Source organism: Eptatretus burgeri, chromosome 9 (assembly GCF_056783735.1).
Source record: "Eptatretus burgeri isolate ZD-2024b chromosome 9, Ebu_testis_v1, whole genome shotgun sequence".
In the NCBI taxonomy this organism is placed as follows: Eukaryota; Metazoa; Chordata; class Myxini; order Myxiniformes; family Myxinidae; genus Eptatretus; species Eptatretus burgeri.
This window is the reverse complement of record NC_140969.1, coordinates 106,081,376-106,099,498: the sequence shown is the minus strand read 5'-3', so window position 1 is coordinate 106,099,498 and position 18,123 is coordinate 106,081,376. Positions and strand designations below refer to the sequence as shown.

The following is an 18,123-nucleotide window of genomic DNA, read 5'->3' as shown; positions in this document are numbered from 1 at the left end:
AATTGGTTCACCAATCAAAAGCTTGAAGCCAATTGTCTTTTTCGATCAAAAGGTCAAAGGTCAAGGTTGCATAAAATCGGTTGCATTGAAATTTTAGCAGGGTTTTGCATATTGGGTCACTGAAGCCTTTTGTTTTTGAGGTCAAAAGGTAAAGGTCGTCTAAAATCATTAAATTATTTTGGCATTTTTACCTTCGCCCACCGAAGGTGAACGTTATCTTTTTACCCTTGTCTGTCTGTTTGTGTGCAGGATATCTCAAAACATTGTGGATGGATTCAGATGAAATTTTGTGGAGAGGTTGGGTGTGTGACAAGGACAAGTGATTAGATTTTGGTGAAGATCTGAAACCGAATCCGGATACTATAATTTTTAAAGGGATTCTTCACCATTGAGAGATAGGGCCAAAAATGATATATAGCACAATATCTCAAAAAGTGGTGGACGGATTCTGACGAAACTCGGTGGACAGGTTAGGTGTGTGACAACCAATAATTGATTCAGTTTTGGTGAGACCTGAATCCGGATCCAAATTTATTTATTTTTCTGTTTTTTTTAGTGATTTTTCACCATTGAGTGATAGGATTAAAACTGATATTTATCACGATATCTCAAAAAGTTAAGGATGGATTCGGACGAAACCTGGACAGGTTGGGTGTGTAACAAGGACGAATTGATTTGATTTTGGTGAAGATCCAAATCCACATTCGTATCCGGGCAGAGGTATGCAATCTACCGAGAGCCCTTCAAGTTACCTCCGCCACCAAAGGTGGAGGTCTGGAGGAGGTAATGTTTTCACCCCTTTCTGTTTGTTTGTTACTTGCAAAATTGAAGATTTTTGAACTATATAGACTGGCAGCCCAGAGGGTTTTGATCATACGAACGAGGTACAAATATCTGAGTAATGGGGGTTTTAGGGAGTAACCTGAACATATGCAGATATGGATTTCTGCCGGGCACCACCCGCTGCGTGAGGCCCCTGGGGACCCTCAAAGTGGCCCTTAAAATGGGCAAGATCAAACATTGGAGGTACCACTTAAAACCAGGTTTAAATGAACAAGTACATCCCCCAGAGCGTAGAATGGCCCATGCAAGAAACTTTGTCCGCTACATAAGGGTTGCCAGAAGCCCCTTAAGTTGGCTCTTTCGAAGAATTTGAGCTCGATCAAACATTGGAGGTACCAGATAAAACCAGGTTTAAATGAACTAGGACATCCCCCAGAGTGTAGAATGACCCATGCAAGAAACTTTGTCCACTGCATCAGGACCAACAGAAGCCCCTGAAGTTGGCCCTTTCGAAGAATTTGAGCTAGATCAAACATAAGGTTTAAATGAAAAAGTATTTCACCGGGTATAGAATAGCCCTGCCACCCCTCTCCCCAATAATGAATGAGGCGCCCAAAATTCCAAAATTTTTTGCAATTTTTTTCTTGTTTTGGCGCATCGGACTGCCGCGGCCTCTTCGCTCATGCACTAACCCTCCCCCTCCCCAGTAGCCTCGAGTCACGTACCAGGCATATGCATGCATGTAGCGCGCATCTGCTTATCTACCTATGTGATGCTAGTGGGAGCGTCCACGTCGAGCAGCCGGGACACGAAACGACTTTCGCTTTTTGGGTCACTCACACAGGCATCTGACAGCAACAGTAGCATGAGTACAGGTCATCTGAGTTAGTATTTTTCTTCATCCATTGTTCTTCATCCGGTGGGGGGGGGGGGCGTAGGTGTGTGTGTGTGTGTGGGGGGGGTTGGGTGTTGGAGGGTGTGGACACCATACATTCACGCCAGTCGCTTTTAACATCCACACATGAACACTCGGTGGGTGGGGTAGGGTGGGTGTGTGTGGGAGGTGGTGTGTGGAGTAGACACCGTACATTCACGTCAGTCGCTTTTAACATCCACACATGAACACTATGGGGGTGTGTGTGGGGGGTAGGGTGGGGTGTGGTGTGGACATCGTACAAACTGTTGGGTAGAAACAGACCAATCCTACACCTCGATCAATTCATCACCCTGTCAGAATGCATTTCAAACGTCAGAATCGACCATTTTCATTGCTAATGCAAGCTGTCTCCTGTGAGTCAGAACTAGAAACGGACTATAGTCTCATGGCTGGCGCGAAGACTTGCTATGCCTGTGTGCTATGAGATTCAAGTCATCCACTGTTATCTCTTACTGGAACGTACGAGATGATTGATGTTTTTTTTATAGTTTATATTTCTTTCAGAGGGCATGTGCAGATCTGACAAGAATGGATCATGATAATTTCGATGTTGTACCACTCCAGGTATGTCCCAAGATGCATGCCACTAAGTTGGTTCACTTGTATGAATTAATCGATCCCACCAACCCAGGCGTAGTTGTAATAGACCTATGAGGCATTGAAATATTGTAGCATACACGTACATCCTTCACATCAGAAATGTTTGCTCTGCTCAGGCCTTATGTTTTCATTCTGTTTTAGGTAACAGACAGGCCTACCCCGTGCAGTGATGGCAACCATGTTAGTAGTGAAGCATCTCATCAGGTCTGTATCATTTGCAAGTCAAAAGGCCACGGTGACCCACTTGAAGTGTTCAATGCCGTCACTGAATCATGTAATCCCTTCTCATCACCAGCATCAACGTCTGCCTGCCTCTTGAACATCGCTACAGGTAAAGCAGCAGCTCAGGAAACTCAAGAGTATTTGGCAGGTAGCCTTGTTGCCGGTCGGAAACTTCGTGAGAAGTTCCAAGAGGAGTGTGCAACAGATGAGGAAAGATTCATGAAGCCCATCCAAAGAAGAAAGGTGTCAAATTTCACGCACGAAGACTTGAAGAAGAAGCGTCCCTCTGCGGAGAGAAAACCGGCAGCTGAGAGTCTTCGAGATGTTTTCATTCGCTTATTGGTAATCATTTCGGAAAGTACAACCTTCAATCTTGGACACGTCATGACTTTCCCAATTACAGAGTACCCACTGTCTATCACACACTCAGATGGATCAGGGCTCAAGACAGACAAGAGCAAGCTGCTGAGGAGGCTGGAGGCACTACAGGATGGGTTCACGGAAAGACCACTGCCGCCCATCGATGTGACCTTGATCGACGGTGGACTCTTGATCCACTCCTTCCTATCTGCCATTGGGAACATCACATCATACGGAAACCTGGCCAGGAACCTCCTGGCCTATGTTTGCGCCAACCGTGGGAACGAGGCTCACATATTGTTTGACACTTATCGCCCCATGTCCCTGAAAGAGAGTGAGAGAAAATTACGTGGAGCCGACGATCGTCCATTCATCATTACTGGACCCAACAAGCGCCCAAGCAGAGCTGCCAGAAGTTGTTACAAAATGGGATCTTCAAGGATCAGTTAGCAATGTTTCTTCTCAAAGAATGGCAAGAAAGTCACTTCGGGCAAATCCTCGGGAAGAAGATGCTGATTGTGTCCCATGGAGGTAACTGTGCTCGTCTCAGCTTCAGTGAACTCGATTCCAAGATGAACGTTGAACATCCAGCCCATCTCCAGGGCAGTCACGAAGAGGCTGACACCCTCCTTGCATTCCATGTCTCCAATGCGACTGGAAATGCTGTGATCAGAGCATCCGATACCGATGTTATGGTGATTCTGCTTGGAATGTTAGGAAGGCACCTGGCAAGTCATACATCATACAATCGGATTATCATGGACCGTGGGTTGGGGAATGGCCGTCGACATATTGATGTCAACAGCATTGCCACTGTCTTGGAGGCGAAGCAGAAGGGACTAGCAGCAGCCATGCCAGGTTTTCACGCATTTACCGGTTGCGACTTCACCACAGCTTTCTGCAGAAAGGGTAACGTGAAGCCACTAGAAGTTCTCGAGAAAGACACAGAAGGAACACTCATCCAGTTCTTCAGCAGTTTGGCTTCTGAAGAGGAACCAAACCAGAGGAAAGCAGAAGAGTTTGTTTGCTCCTTGTATGGCATGAAGGGTGACGTGAAGGATGTCAATGAGGCCAGATATGCAAAACTGCGTCAGATGACTGGAAAAATGAATCAGGTATAACTGGAGCCATGTTTGTTACCTTTTATGTCAATAGATTGACGAGATACAAAAAAGGCCTGAAAGCGATAAAGTAGGCCTACCAGTTAACACTTTCCACAAATAGTCACAGCTGACTTTAATGAGGCGACTTTAATAAAAACATATCTTTTATAGTCTATATTTTCTTTTCAGGAAAACCCCATGGTCAAAGTCAAGAAGGTTGACTGTGCACTTCTTCCACCTTGCGCGAAGACTCTTAACCATAAGACTCGACGGGCGCACTTCATTAGCATCGTGTGGGGCAATGTTGACTCGGCACATCCAGGACAAGGTTTGGATCCTCTGAACTACGGTTGGAAAGACAAGAATGGATACTATGCTCTTGACTGGTTCTCGGGACCTGCCGTGCCAAATTATTTTTTTGAGGAAGAGGAAGTGGAGGATGAGAGTTCCGTGGATCCTGAAAGTGACCAGCCAGATCTTGCCACCGAGTTTGACGACGCTGATGATTCAAGTTCCGAACTATCTTGGAGTGACGACTCAGAGAGTGAAACAGATGTATGAGCATCCTGTGTTTCATGGTGGTATTGGTCATGGTGGTATTGTCCGTGAACTTTGGCTCAAATGAAAGAGCTTATTTAGCCTTGAGTTGAGTTTTAAAACCTTGTCTCAAGTTAAAGATGCAGAGTAGGAATGTGAAATCTAACCATGGTCTAATTGTATCTTAACCAGATGTCTCCTGTCCTGCTATGAGTCTGTTGATTTGTCTTCAAGCCATGTAGGTACAAGAACATGTAGCGAGGTAGTGCCCACTTCCCATTCCTGGTTCTGTACCTTTTTGAGCTTCTTTGAAAGATGCAGCAGGTCCAATTTTCTTGTCTTTTCACCCAGTCTTCTAACTTTATCTTAAAGTAGATCCACCATAGGAAATCATTTTGTAATAATAATAATGTGATCTCTTATATAGCGCACTACACATACGTCTCAGCGCACTTTACATCATCATCATTACCCCTGGCAGGACCTTTTCATTCCGAATACCATCTCAGCCCCTCAACGGAGCATACAGTCCTGCTGCCGATTTCAGCGCTGGTGCTGAGCATTCATTACATTTTTTTTATTTTTATTTTTTTATTTTTTTTTGTATACCTTGGTCGAGGCTCGTATGAGAGCTAACACACAACTCACAGCAAGGAGGCATGAGACAAGAGGGGCAGGAGTGGAAGGGACAAAACAGTGGGGAACAGACACATTAGGTGAACTGTGGAAGGGAGAGGGATGGGGATGGGACGGGGAACATGGCGAAGAGAAGATGGACATTTCAGGGACTTTCAGGAAGGAAAGTAGGAGAAATGAAGGAAGTGGGCTTGGGTGGATTATCGGGGTAGAAAAGATCGAGGATTTGGATGGGGGAAGATAAGAGGTGGTGGTGAACAGCTGTTTTGAAAGCCTGGAGGGAAGAATGGGAAAGAATAGAGTGAGGAAGTTTATTCCAAAGGCGGGAAAAAAGAGGAATGAAAGAGTGAAGATGAGCAGTGATTCGTGATTTTGGTAGTTTTACCAGAAGGGGGTTGTTGGCGGACCTTGAGCGCCCTGTGGAAATGTGGTGGGGACAAATCGCAGAGAGAGCAGGGGGGGCAAGGCTGGAGAGGAGTCGGTAGAAGACAGAAAGACCACCGACCAACCTGCGGTGATTGAGTGAGAGGCCCAAAGACTCAGCTTCATTGCGGGAGATGCCGATGATCTTGTATCATAGAGATACTTTCACTGTCCCTGGGTGGGGAGAGGCAGTGTGAAGTAAAGTCCCTTGCCCAAGGACACACCTCCGCTTATTTTCGCGTTACAAAGCGAAAAACCCCGATTGACACCGCTGGGATTTGAACCCAGACCTCTGGATTGTGGGTCAACCGACTAACCCACCACACTACGAGGCTTTTGTGGTACTAGTCTGGCTCCCTCGCATACATAAAGGTTAACCTTTTGCATGTGGATTTTTATTACAATAAAAAATACAATAAAAAAGGTAGGGGTTTTGGCATTATTTTTACAAACCTAAAATACAGTTCAGGGCCTTTACGTTTGACCTCCACATAGTCTCCCGAAAGGCCAACATTTGGGGTGTCTGGTAGGGCCAACGCAGTGGACAATTTGCCTGGCATGGGGCATTCTATACTCGGTGGAGTGTACTTGTTTATTTAAACCTGGTTTTAAGTGGTACCGGCAATGTTTGATCTAGCTCAAGTTCTTCGAAAGGGCCAACTTAAGGGGTTTCTGGTAGGGTCAACGCAGCAGACAAAGTTTCTTGCATGGGTCATTCTACACTCTGGGTTATGTCCTAGTTCATTTAAACTAGGTTTTATCTGGTACCTCCAATGTTTGATCTCACTCAAATTCTTCGAAAGGGCCAACTTAAGGGGCTTCTGGCGACCCTTATGCAGCGGACAAAGTTTCTTGCATGAGCCATTCTTCACTCTGGTGGATGTACTTGTTCATTTAAACCTGGTTTTAACTGGTACCTCCAATGTTTGATCTAGCCCATTTTGAGGGTCCCCAGGGGCCTCACGCAGCGGGTGGTGCCCGGCAGAAATCCATATCTGCATATGTCAGGTTACTCCCTAAAACCCCCTGTACTCAGATATTGGTACCTCGTTCGTATGATCAAAACCCTCTGGGCTGCCGGTATAATATTGGTCAGTCAATTTTGTTATCCTGTACGTCTGTCTGTCAATCGCCTCCAGGTCACAATTTAAAACCGATCTTCACAAAACTTCACCAAATCCTAGTGGTTGTCTCAACTGCAAAGCCTTTTGATTTTGAGGTCAAAGGTCATCTTGAGATCAAGTTTCTAAAATTGTCATTTTTCATCCGATTGACTTGAAATTTGAACACGATTTTCACATTGCGATTTTTGAATTTGGAAACCAATGATTTTTGAGGTCAGAAGGTCAAAGGTCAACTCAATTTTCATCCGATTGACCTGAGCTTTGATTAAGATTGTCAATTTTAATCTTTATCATAAGCCTGGTGTTGGCTTAGTGGTTAGGGTGGTGGCTTGGGATCCCAGGGTCATGAGTTCAAGCCCCGTTGGCTGCTGAATTAACACCAGGGGGTTGACTCAGCCTGTCATCCTTCCGAGGTCGGCGAAATGAGTACCAGTGTACTGGTCCCGGTGTATGCCCCGGTTAGAATAGGTGTACCATATCCCTGTGTGTCGTAAGAGGCGACCAGGGTTGGCGTCAGGAAGGGCATCCGGCCATAAAACATTGCCTCAAGAAAAAGCCCAACCCCTGCACAGCAGGAAAAATGGCTGTAAAAACGGTCATATATATATATATATATATATATATATATATATATATATATATATATATATATATATATATATATATATATATATATATATATATATATATATATATATAATTTTAATCTTTATCATATGGACAATTTGATGTATCCATGGCAACCTTTGGAGAGGGGTGCATTTTGCAAGTATCATGCTCTGCACGACACCTTTTTCTTGTTTGTTTGTTTGTTTGTCGCGCTACTCTTCCTACAGTTCTCGGCCAATTACATCCAGACTTGATACATAGGATCAGCATGACCCCAATTAATGTATAGGGGTGTTTTTCGCTTTGCCATTGGTCTTGGAGGAGTGAGAGGAATGGACGCAAATTCTCGATGTAAATGTGTATTGTGTAGCGCCCCTTACAGGTGGGGGAGGGTATTACAAGTCTCCACCATTTACAGTCCAGTATTCCTGTCCCTATGTTTTCCAGTGCTGTGAAGTTTGTTGAATTATAAGCAGTAGGTATGTTTTTGCTTCATGCACATAACCTGGGCTTTTTTTTTTAAGTCAGCTGGCAATTGCCTATACATCGCCCAAATAAAGGAATGCATCAGAAGAACGTGTTGCATGCTTGGAATAAGATCGCCCGTAAGGTGGGTACTCTGCTCGTTTGACAAATTTGTTGACCTTTTGACCTCATAAACAATAGTTTGTTTTTGCTTATGACAAACTACCATGTGGTGAAGTTTTGTAAAGACCGGTTTAAAATTGTGACTTGCAGGCGATAAACATAGAAAAAGACAAACAAGAAAAAGATGTTGTGCAGAACATGATACTTGCAAAATACACCCCCCTCTCTCCAAAGGTTGCCATGGATACATCAAATTGTCCATTTCATTGAGATTAGAATTGACAATTTTAATCAAAGCTCAGTTCAAGTGGATGAAAATTGATTATTTTTCAGATTGACATTGATGATTTTAGAAGATTGACCTTGAGTTGACCTTTGACCTTTTGACCTCAAAAATAGTTGCTTTCCCAATTCAGTGATGGACTGTGCAAATCCTGTTCAACTTTCAAGTTAATAGGATGGAAATTGATGATTTTTCAGTTGAAAATTGATGATTTTAGAAGTTTGACCTTGAGTTGACTTTTGACCTTTTGATGTCAAAATGAGTGGTTTCCCAAATCAGTGATGCACTATGCAATGAACCGGTTGAAATGGGGTATAGCTCCTGGGATCTGTGGCATCCATGCTGAACTTATCAAGGCTGGTGGAAATGCTGTACTTGTGTCATTGCATGCAGTTCTGTGCTCTGCCTGGAACACAGGCATCATCCCAACTGACTGGAAGAGGGGCCTTGTTGTCCCTCTCTGGAAAGGGAAGGGTGATCGCCAAGACTGCAATAACTTCCGAGGAGTGACGCTGCTCTCAGTGCAGGGAAAGGTCTTTACTCGGATAATTCTCGATTGGGTTCACCACCATCTGCTTGAGCACAAGCGTCCAGAGCAGTCAGGCTTTACACCAAAGAGATCAACGATTGATCGTATACTTGCTCTTCGGGTCCTCACCAAAAGCAGACGAGAGTTTCGGCAGGGGCTGCTCGCCACCTATGTTGATCTCTGTAAAGCGTTCGATTCAGTGAATCAGGATTCCCTCTGGAGGATTATTGGTCTCTGTGGGGTGCCACCAAAACTGATCAATCTGATGTCTGAACTATACTGTGGTACTGAGAGTGCTGTGAGATGTGGTACCAACTCTGACATTTCCAGTTGTTACTGGAGTTCGTCAGGGGTGTTTTCTGGCCCCCACACTTTTCAGCACTTGTATGGACTGGATTCTGGGGAGGATGTTTGAGAGATCAAGCTGTGGTGCATTGTTTGGGAATGTCAAGATCTCTGACCTTGATTTCGCAGATGATGCAGTCATATTTGCGGAGACTTTAGATATCCTTTTGGGGGCCCTCGAGGTGCTGAATGAGGAGCCTGGGCCACTGGGATTATGGGTTTCCTGGGTCAAAACTATGATCCAGGCTTTCAATGACTTCTTGGATGTAATGCAGCTGTCTTGTCTGTACCTGTTTGAGGTGAGGGTGTTGAGGTCACCGAGAGATTCATTTACCTTGGCAGTGATGTTCTTGTCTCTGTTGGCTGTGAGCCAAAGGTCAATAGACATCTCAGCCGGGCCTGGGTAGTCATGGATTCACTGGACCATGGGGGTGTGGTGCTGCCGGTACCTGCGTGGGAGGACGAAAGTCCGAGTGTCCAGGTCCTTGGTGCTTCCCGTCTTGCTCTACGGACGTGAGGCTTGGACTCTGACCAGGAATCTGAGACGGAGACTTAATTCCTCTGGTACCAGGTCTCTTCATAGAATCCTTGGCTATCGCTGGTCAGACTTTCTGTCTAACGAGTGGTTGCTGGGAGAGACTCGGACGAGATTTGTTACCAATCTAGTCCGTGAGCGTCAGCTGCAGCTGTATGGACATATGGCTCGTTTTCCTGACGCTGATCCTGCTCACCAGATTCTCTCAGCGAGGGAGCCTTGTGAGTGGAGGAGGCCAATGGTCCGACCACGTGCCTCGTAGTTGCAGCAGCTTGATCGGCATCTCAAGGCCCCTGGAGTACCGGCGGAAAGTGGACGCAGCGACATGCTGCTCCGGCGCATGCTCCCATACCTGACCTGACCTGTCCTGAGGTTACCCTTAGTCGGAATTGCCTTTCAGGAAAAGAAGGCAAGTTTTAAGGCAACTGCCTCACCCCACTTTCAGTTTACTGAAGGATGGTTGTGATAACTGAAGATGAGATGGGATTAATTTCTGCATAAGAGAGAGCAGATTTCTGTAAAAGAATTATTGGGCTGAGTTAATATCAGGGGTGGTACATGTAGGAGACCAGTGCGAAAGAGAGATGGCTGCTTGCAGTTCCTGCCCTTCAACTTCAGTGAATGCCAGACTCACTGGCGCTCAGGTGGCTCTCTGACAATATCCAGAGTTGACTCTCACAAGCATGTCGTCAGATGACCCAATTGGAGTGAAGGAAGAACAAGATACATTGATAGGAAAGTTGGTCATTACCAAGTCCAAAAGGGAGGAAATTGCCATTTGTTGAAATGTGGGTCAGAAAGTTCACAGACTGAGTCAGGCCCTTTGAGTTCCAGAAATCCTTTCCTGTGGTGCCATGGCTGTGGAGAGAGGTACCAACACCGAGCCAATAGGCATAGTGACAATTGAAATTGCCACATATGAGGAAGAGAGAGTTTGGATGGGTGGTTACATGATGGTCCATGTTGGCAGAGAGGGGTTGGAGGAGATGTAAATGGAGGAGTCACTGTTAGGACAGTGCAATACGTAAGCAAACAAGAGGCGGGAGTCGAGTGGAAGTCGCAGTCAGAGGTAATCCTGAGGTATGAGTGGTTGTGTTGAGGGAGAAGATGGGAGGAATGGTTGTAAGGGGAGGAGGGCACAGAGAAGGGGTGGAGTTGGGAGGATTTTGGCATGCAGGAGATGACGAGGGGAAGGGTACTGACATGGAGGGGTTTTACACCATTAATGTATGTGAAGGGGAGTTGATGGTCATGTGCAGTCAACCTCTGAAAACTGGACTTCTCATGATCCTCAATTTGATAAACGGAGACAGACATCATGGGAGGGGTGAAATTAATGGTTGTTGAAGGTACGGAGGAAAGTTATGCTGTCGGTACCATGGAAAGGTTTCAGGGACTGAGCATTTGTGAATTGCACGTTTTGGAAAGAGTCTTTGTGAAGAAGAAGAACACGATGGATCTTGTCCGGGAACACTTAGCTTTGATGACCTGGAAGGAGGCACTGCATGAGTTAATGTGTTATGTGCTCAGACCCAGAAGTTATTGTGGGGCATTTGATTTTGTAAATGATCTTCATACCAAAGCATGGATTTTTATTTGGCTGATTTGTTATTACAGAGAATGAATGAAAATACTTATGAAATTTTAATAATTTAGGAAATTTGTTTTCTAACAGGGCTCTCCCCGGATCTTCAAAACATGGAGCAGATTCGACGGATTATGCGTCCTACAGATGTTCCCGATACAGGTTCGTTTTTTTTTTCTCTCTTTTTATTCATCTCATCTATCTACTTTTCCTCCAACTTGTCGTCCTCCCTCCCACCACTCTCTTCCCTTCCTCATAAACAGGCATTAATCACCATTTAGCAGATTTACTTTTATTTTCAAAATTGACTCGCCTTTTATTTTCATCCAAAAAGCAGTTAAAATTAAATTTTGGGAAAACAGGTTTTCAATCTTTTAAGGAAACTTGGACTGATGAGGAGGTCATGTGAGTAGCCAGCCCATCATGCTTGTCCTTGGTCCACACTGCACGAGTTTAATATATAAATTTATCTTCTATATCCTAACCCTGTTTTTACCATTAACATGATCTTTTGTTCATTTGATGAATGATAAATTGGGTACATTTATCATTTTTTTGCTGTTTTGTGGTTTTTATTTTTTTGTTATTATTCGTGGAGGAAAAGTACATTTACAGATTTCAATCAAACTTGCTTGGCAATATTTGCAGGAGTTCCCTGAACGTTTAGTAGTTTTTACACCGCAAAGGGATTTGGCAACGAGAAAGTCTGTTTTGCGGTCTGAGTAACGGGTTTCATCTGACTTCCTTCCTCAGATGATCATTCGATCATTGCATTTTAACTTGGCGGTGATGATGATGATTCATTGGAAGTGTGGTCTTTTGCATGCAAACCATGACCTCTAAGGTGTTTTTTATTGAATTGTTTTCTGTCCAACTAGAATCTGTACTTAGCCCACCAACTACTGACCATAGACCGCCCAATGTTTGTACAACAGTGACTGAGTTCGTACCCATTTTTAGCTTATCTGCAATTGACATTCCAGTTAAGGTATTGTCGTCACGCACCGACGCCTTGTTGCCTTGATGCCTTTTTGTCTGTCTCTCCGTCTCCTTTTTCGACTTCTCCGGCCAAACTACTGAGCCGATCTGGCTGAAATTTGGCAACAATGTTCGTCTCATGACTGGTAACAGGAATTGCAAAGCTCATACTGGTTACATGACTTCACTTAGATCAAAATGGCCGACTTAGTAAATTTCTTCCAAAATCTTCTCCTGATCCACCAGTCAGAATGCTACCAAATTTGGGTTACAACATTAGGCCAGGGTAGGGATGTTAAATTGCCGAAGTCTTTCCAATCACCTGACCGGAAGTGTGTCAAAATGGCCGACTTGGTCAATATACATGAAAATCGTGTAAATTCCTTCAAAAATCTTCTTCTCCAGACCCACCAGTCAGAATCCTAATAAATTTGGGATACAACATGAGGACACGGTCCTAATGTTAAATTACGGAGACCATGTCGATCACCTGACCGGAAGTGTGTCAAAATGGTGGTCACGCAAACTCCTTCAAAAATCTTTCTCAGACCCACCAGTCAGAATGCTACCAATTCTGGTCTGTAACATTAGGCCAGTGTAAGGATGTTAAATTGCCAGTCCTTCCGATGACGTGACCGGAAGTGTGTAAAAATTGGCCGTCAATTTTTGTGAAAATAGCGTAAATTCTTTCAAAAATCTTCTTCTCCAGACCCAAGAGTCATAATTCTACTAAATTTGTGTTACAACATTAGGACACAGCCATCATGTTAAATTATGAAGGTCATGCTGGTCACATGCCCGGAATTGTGTTACAATGGCGGTCGCGCAAATTCTTTCCAAAATCTTCTTCTCTGGACCCACCTGTCAGAATGCTACCAAATTTGGGTCACAACATTAGGCCAGGGCCCAGATAAGCTATGAGTCCAGTGGTCCTATTTTTAACATTGCCACCACGAGCATTCGGTTATCTTGAGTCTTCTTTATCCACTGATTTGACTTGTAGCATTAGATATAAGTACCATAACGACCCACGCATACCACCGTTTTGTGACGTGACCGGGGCCCATCCACCTTTTGTAATGGTACGTGGTCGGTCAGGCCTTGGGCCACACGATGGGTCAAATCGTCTTAGCCATGTGACACAAATCACAAATGCTAAGCAAATCGTCTCAGCCAAATTCAAAGCCGTGTAACCTCAGTCCCACCCAAACTAACGGGCTTTGCTACCCTCTTGGCACTTTGCGCCAATAGTGTAGTGGATAACCTCAACAATTGTGCATTTTATGAGAAAAGCATGAGATTTCTAACATAGTTAGTGCATACCACAAGGTTTATTTTCAGATGTAGGGGGAAGTCAGATTTGACCTCTAAGGACCGTGAGAGGTCAAATCCAAGATGGCCGCCAGTCCACCTGGTCTAATGTTCATACGCGCTTAATTTTGGAACCAAACAGTGTAGAAAAACATTTAAGGTGTCATTTTTAACTAAATTGGGGATGCCCATTCATTTGATGATACTTTTGAGATCGCCAGAACCCAAGGACATGCATTTAGATCAAGGTCAAGGTAAAATTACGTGAAAAACTTTTGGACATTCTTTTGCTAATGCACTTATTTTAGCTTGGACACTGGATTGGACCTATGCAATAATAGTGAAACTTCGCTTCCATTTTGACCCTATTAGCATAAGATATCCACATATTTCTACCAAATTGCATAACAACTTCCTTTGAAATATCATTTCTATCCGGCAAACTAGTACGGATCAATGTAGCTCACGATAACTATCAATCTTCCCACTCGTACTAATTTTCAAATTAGCACTATCCACAATTTCCGAATATCCTATTGGTAATAATCAAAATCTCACAGCCTCCAGAACAGAAGCACAGTGCAGTGCACTTGAGTGCAGCTTTGGCACACTTACAGCATCCAGTGCACTCTTTCTCACAGTGATGCTTCAGGGAGAGTGGTCCAAAGCGGCTGCCACCCAGTTATTTTCCTTGTCCAGCCCCAGTCAGATGGATCTGGCATCTCAGGATCCAGGACCAATGCCTGGTTCCAACAGTTAGCCTTGGAACAAGTGTGCTTGATGTGCTGCTTGAGTGCTGCCTGGGTTGAAGGAATGTTCTATAGAGTTCTAGACTTCTGTGTGAAGAGCTGTTTCCTGGCATCATTCACTTCTGTACTCTCACTGGTTCGGTCGTACATCAGCACCACAAATCGCTCTAGCAGTAACATTGATCCTTCACTGATCTCACTTGGCATGCATATGAGTTCATTGAAAGCATCATTCACCTCTGGGAAAGACTTCCAAGTTTCCCAGGCAGTCTTATTTCCTCTGCCAGCGAATGCAGATCCAGTGTCACAACCGGTGAAAGCTTGAAGGACTGGGAGAGTCAGACACTGTGTTGGATTCATTGTGGCAACCATTTCGTGAACAGCTATGTACCGAAAAATTGACCCGACACCAAAGGCAATGCACAGCTCATTAGGAGCTGTCTTGCTGAATGAAGCCACAGCCAGTACCACCACATCGGTATCAACGGTACGTATGGTCACCTTCCTACACCCCTTTTGCACAGCATCTGCCACATGCAGAAGTAGACGAGTGTCGGCCTCCTCTTGCGAACATGGGGCAAGGCCGGCCAAGTATGACTCAGCAGGAGAGCAGAGGACTCCAATTCCATCTGTTGCATACAGTTCCTTGCCCTCTGCTAGAGGAAGATGAACAGCTTCGTGTGACAGGAAAGCAAACAATTCGGTTTTGTTCTTATTGCATCGAAGGAAGTCCTTCCAGTTCTTTGGCATCACAGTAGAAGGAGCCACCCTTTTCCCTCTTCTGTTTGGTTGAGGCTTTCAGGCTGGCAGGTAGGTACATATCCCAGACAAGGTTGATGTGGCTGCTTTTCTCAAGTTGAGCAGAGATGTATGGTGCAAACACTCTTTCTCCATACTCTTGAAATGTTCTTGATGTTCCAAGATTTAGCATTTGAACCACAGCTGCACCATCGAGAATTGTTGCATCAGCTACAGGCGCACTCTTGTTTTCGAGCACATCTGATTCCAAGCAGCGAAGTAGATCTGCTTTAACCCCAATCCGCATTTTTCCTACAGTTACAGAGCTGGTGGGGCTGCATGGTTTTCATGGGAGAAGAAATTGTCCATGTTTCCATCTCCTGTATGACAGATGTACAGCCTCAAAAAGAGACCACAATCACTCTTCAGTGCTGTGAGCTGTGCCTTCTGTTTCGACTTAATCTTGACCGGTGGCTTACTGAACAGTGGCAACTTGTTCTTTGGAAGTGTTTGTGTGTCATTTGCAAATTTCAACTGATTGCTTATTTTTGCTCAATTTTTACCTTGATCTTGACCTAAATGCATTTCCCTGAATTCTGGCAATCTCAAACGTATCATCAAATGAATGGGCATCCCCAATTTAGTTGGAAATGACACCTTAAATGTTTTTCTACACTGTTTGGTTCCAAAATTAAGTGCGTTTGAACATTAGACCTGGTGGACTGGTGGCCATCTTGGATTTGACCTCTCACGGTGCTCAGAGGTCAAATCTGACTTCCCTCCACATCTGAAAATAAACATCATGGTATATACTAACTATGCTAGAAATTTCATGCTTTTCTCATAAAATGCACAATTGTTATAATGTGATTGTGCCATGTCCGCTGTGCCATGAGAATGTGCCATTGTGCCATGAGAGCTTATCCGCTGTACTAAAAATGACAGTGTAAGAATGTGACACTCACTCCACTTAAGAAGGAATTGAATAATATTAATTAACTATGTGCAAAACAGTAGTTTCAGTCAACATGCAGGTGCCATGAAGTTTGGTAAATACATCCTCCACAAAGACCATGGGCATATATTTGCAACGGAGCCCAATGCAAAGCTATATATAGCAATGCACAGAGGAAAGCAAGGAGTGGCAGGAAGAACAAGGAGAAAGACATAAAATGTCATAGACCCATCCTTTTAGTAATTTTACTGTGCAGAGTTAAAGGGCGAGCCCATATTTACAAAACCGATGTGTATGCACATTGGACTTGAGTGGTCATGTGACATGCAAGAACATTTGTGATATGTGACATTTGCCAAGTTTGAACAAAATCGGACAATGCATGCCCGAGAGATGGTTGGAAACGCGTTTAAGTAACAAAATGGCCGCCAGTCGACCATCTTGGATCTGATCTCGAAAAAAAATGACGTGCATATGTAAGCCATCATTCATTATCTGCCATCATTCATTACCAGACAAGTTTGAACAACATCGGTGAATGCATGTCTGAGAAATGATTGAGGATGTGTTCAGCATCAGGTCTTTTTATACAACTAAAATGGCTGCCTGTCGGCCATCTTCGATCGCATTGCGAAACAAAATGATGTGCATATTTTTTTTTTTTTTTTTTTTTTTTTGTATACCTTGGTCGAGGCTCGTATGAGAGCTAACACACAACTCACAGCAAGGAGGCATGAGACAAGAGGGGCGGGAGTGGAAGGGACAAAACATTGGGGAACAGACACAGGTGAACTGTGGAAGGGAGAGGGATGGGGATGGGACGGGGAACATGGCGAGGGGAAGATGGACATTAAAGGGACTTTCAGGAAGGAAAGCAGGAGAATTGAAGGAAGTGGGCTTGGGTGGATTATCGGGGGTAGAAAAGATCGAGGATTTTGATGGGGGAAGATAAGAGGTGGTGGTGAACAGCTGTTTTGAAAGCCTGGAGGGAAGAATGGGAAAGAATAGAGTGAGGAAGTTTATTCCAAAGGCGGGAAAAAAGAGGAATGAAAGAGTGAAGATGAGCAGTGATTCGTGATTTTGGTAGTTTTACCAGAAGGGGGTTGTTGGCGGACCTTGAGCGCCCTGTGGAAATGTGGTTGGGACAAATCGCAGAGAGAGCAGGGGGGCAAGGCTGGAGAGGAGTCGGTAGAAGACAGAAAGACCACCGACCAACCTGCGGTGATTGAGTGAGAGGCCCAAAGACTCAGCTTCATTGCGGGAGATGCCAATGATCTTAAAAGCCCTGGTTTCGACAGCGTGAAGTCGAGAAAGGTGGGAGGCAGGAGCACCAGCCCAGAGGGGAGAGCAGTACTCCATCAGGCTACGGACAAAAGCTTTGTAAGTGGTCAGGAGCTCAAGAGGGCCGAGGAAGGACTTTGCACGACGGAGGATTCCCAGTCGGCGACTGGCTTTTGAGGCAAGGTTGGAAATGTGACTTTCCCAGGAAAGGTCATGGCAGATAGTGAGACCCAGAAGCTTGAAAGAAAAGACTTCTTCCAGAGGATTGTTGAGAAAGTGGATGGGGGGTTTTGTAAACGGTCCTTTCGAAGAGACATAGTGAGAGTGTGAGATTTGTCTGGATTGAAAGACATGTTCCACGTGTTGGACCAGTTTGTGATTTTATCCAGATCTGCAGTGAGCGAAGAAGCTGCTGCTTGCCGGTCTGAGGGATGACAGATGGTACGGCAGAGGGTGGAGTCATCGGCAAAGAGAAATAGAGGATTTTCCAGAGAGTCCGAGAGATCATTGATGAAAACCAGAAAAAGAACAGGGCCCAGAACGCTACCTTGAGGAACTCCAGCCTGCACAGGAAGAGGGGATGAAAGAACTCCATTTAGGGCCACACGTTGACTGCGACAGGAGAGGAAGTCTGCGAGCCATGAGTGGAGATGGCCTTGAATACCATGGGAAGAGAGTTTGGTGAGTAGGGCAGGGTGCCAGACTGTGTCAAAAGCACGTGATATGTCCAGGGATACGGCTCGGATTTCCTGTCTGGCATTGAGGACCTCCATCCATTGATGGGAGAGCAGTAGCAGCATATCTAGGGTAGAGTGACCTGGTCTGAAACCAAATTGATGATTGGAAATCAAGCCATTGGAGAAGAGGAAGGATTTCATGTCTGAAGCGATGATGGATTCCATAACCTTGCTG

At 44.7% G+C, this 18,123-nt stretch overlaps 1 protein-coding gene across 4 annotated transcripts in view; it reads left to right on the top strand.

Annotated features, from left to right (window-relative positions):
* Positions 1-18,123, top strand: part of LOC147020853 (serine/threonine-protein phosphatase PP1-beta catalytic subunit-like) — a 96,804-nt gene that overhangs the window by 34,615 nt on the left and 44,066 nt on the right. For all 4 annotated transcript variants that reach the window (XR_015061982.1, XM_085896553.1, XM_085896555.1 and 1 more), the window contains one exon: positions 11,290-11,361. Coding sequence is in view for 3 of the 4 variants with exons in the window: in XM_085896553.1 (XP_085752679.1) it covers positions 11,290-11,361 (72 nt within the window). In the remaining variant the exon portion in view is untranslated. The remainder of the gene's footprint in view (positions 1-11,289; positions 11,362-18,123) is intronic.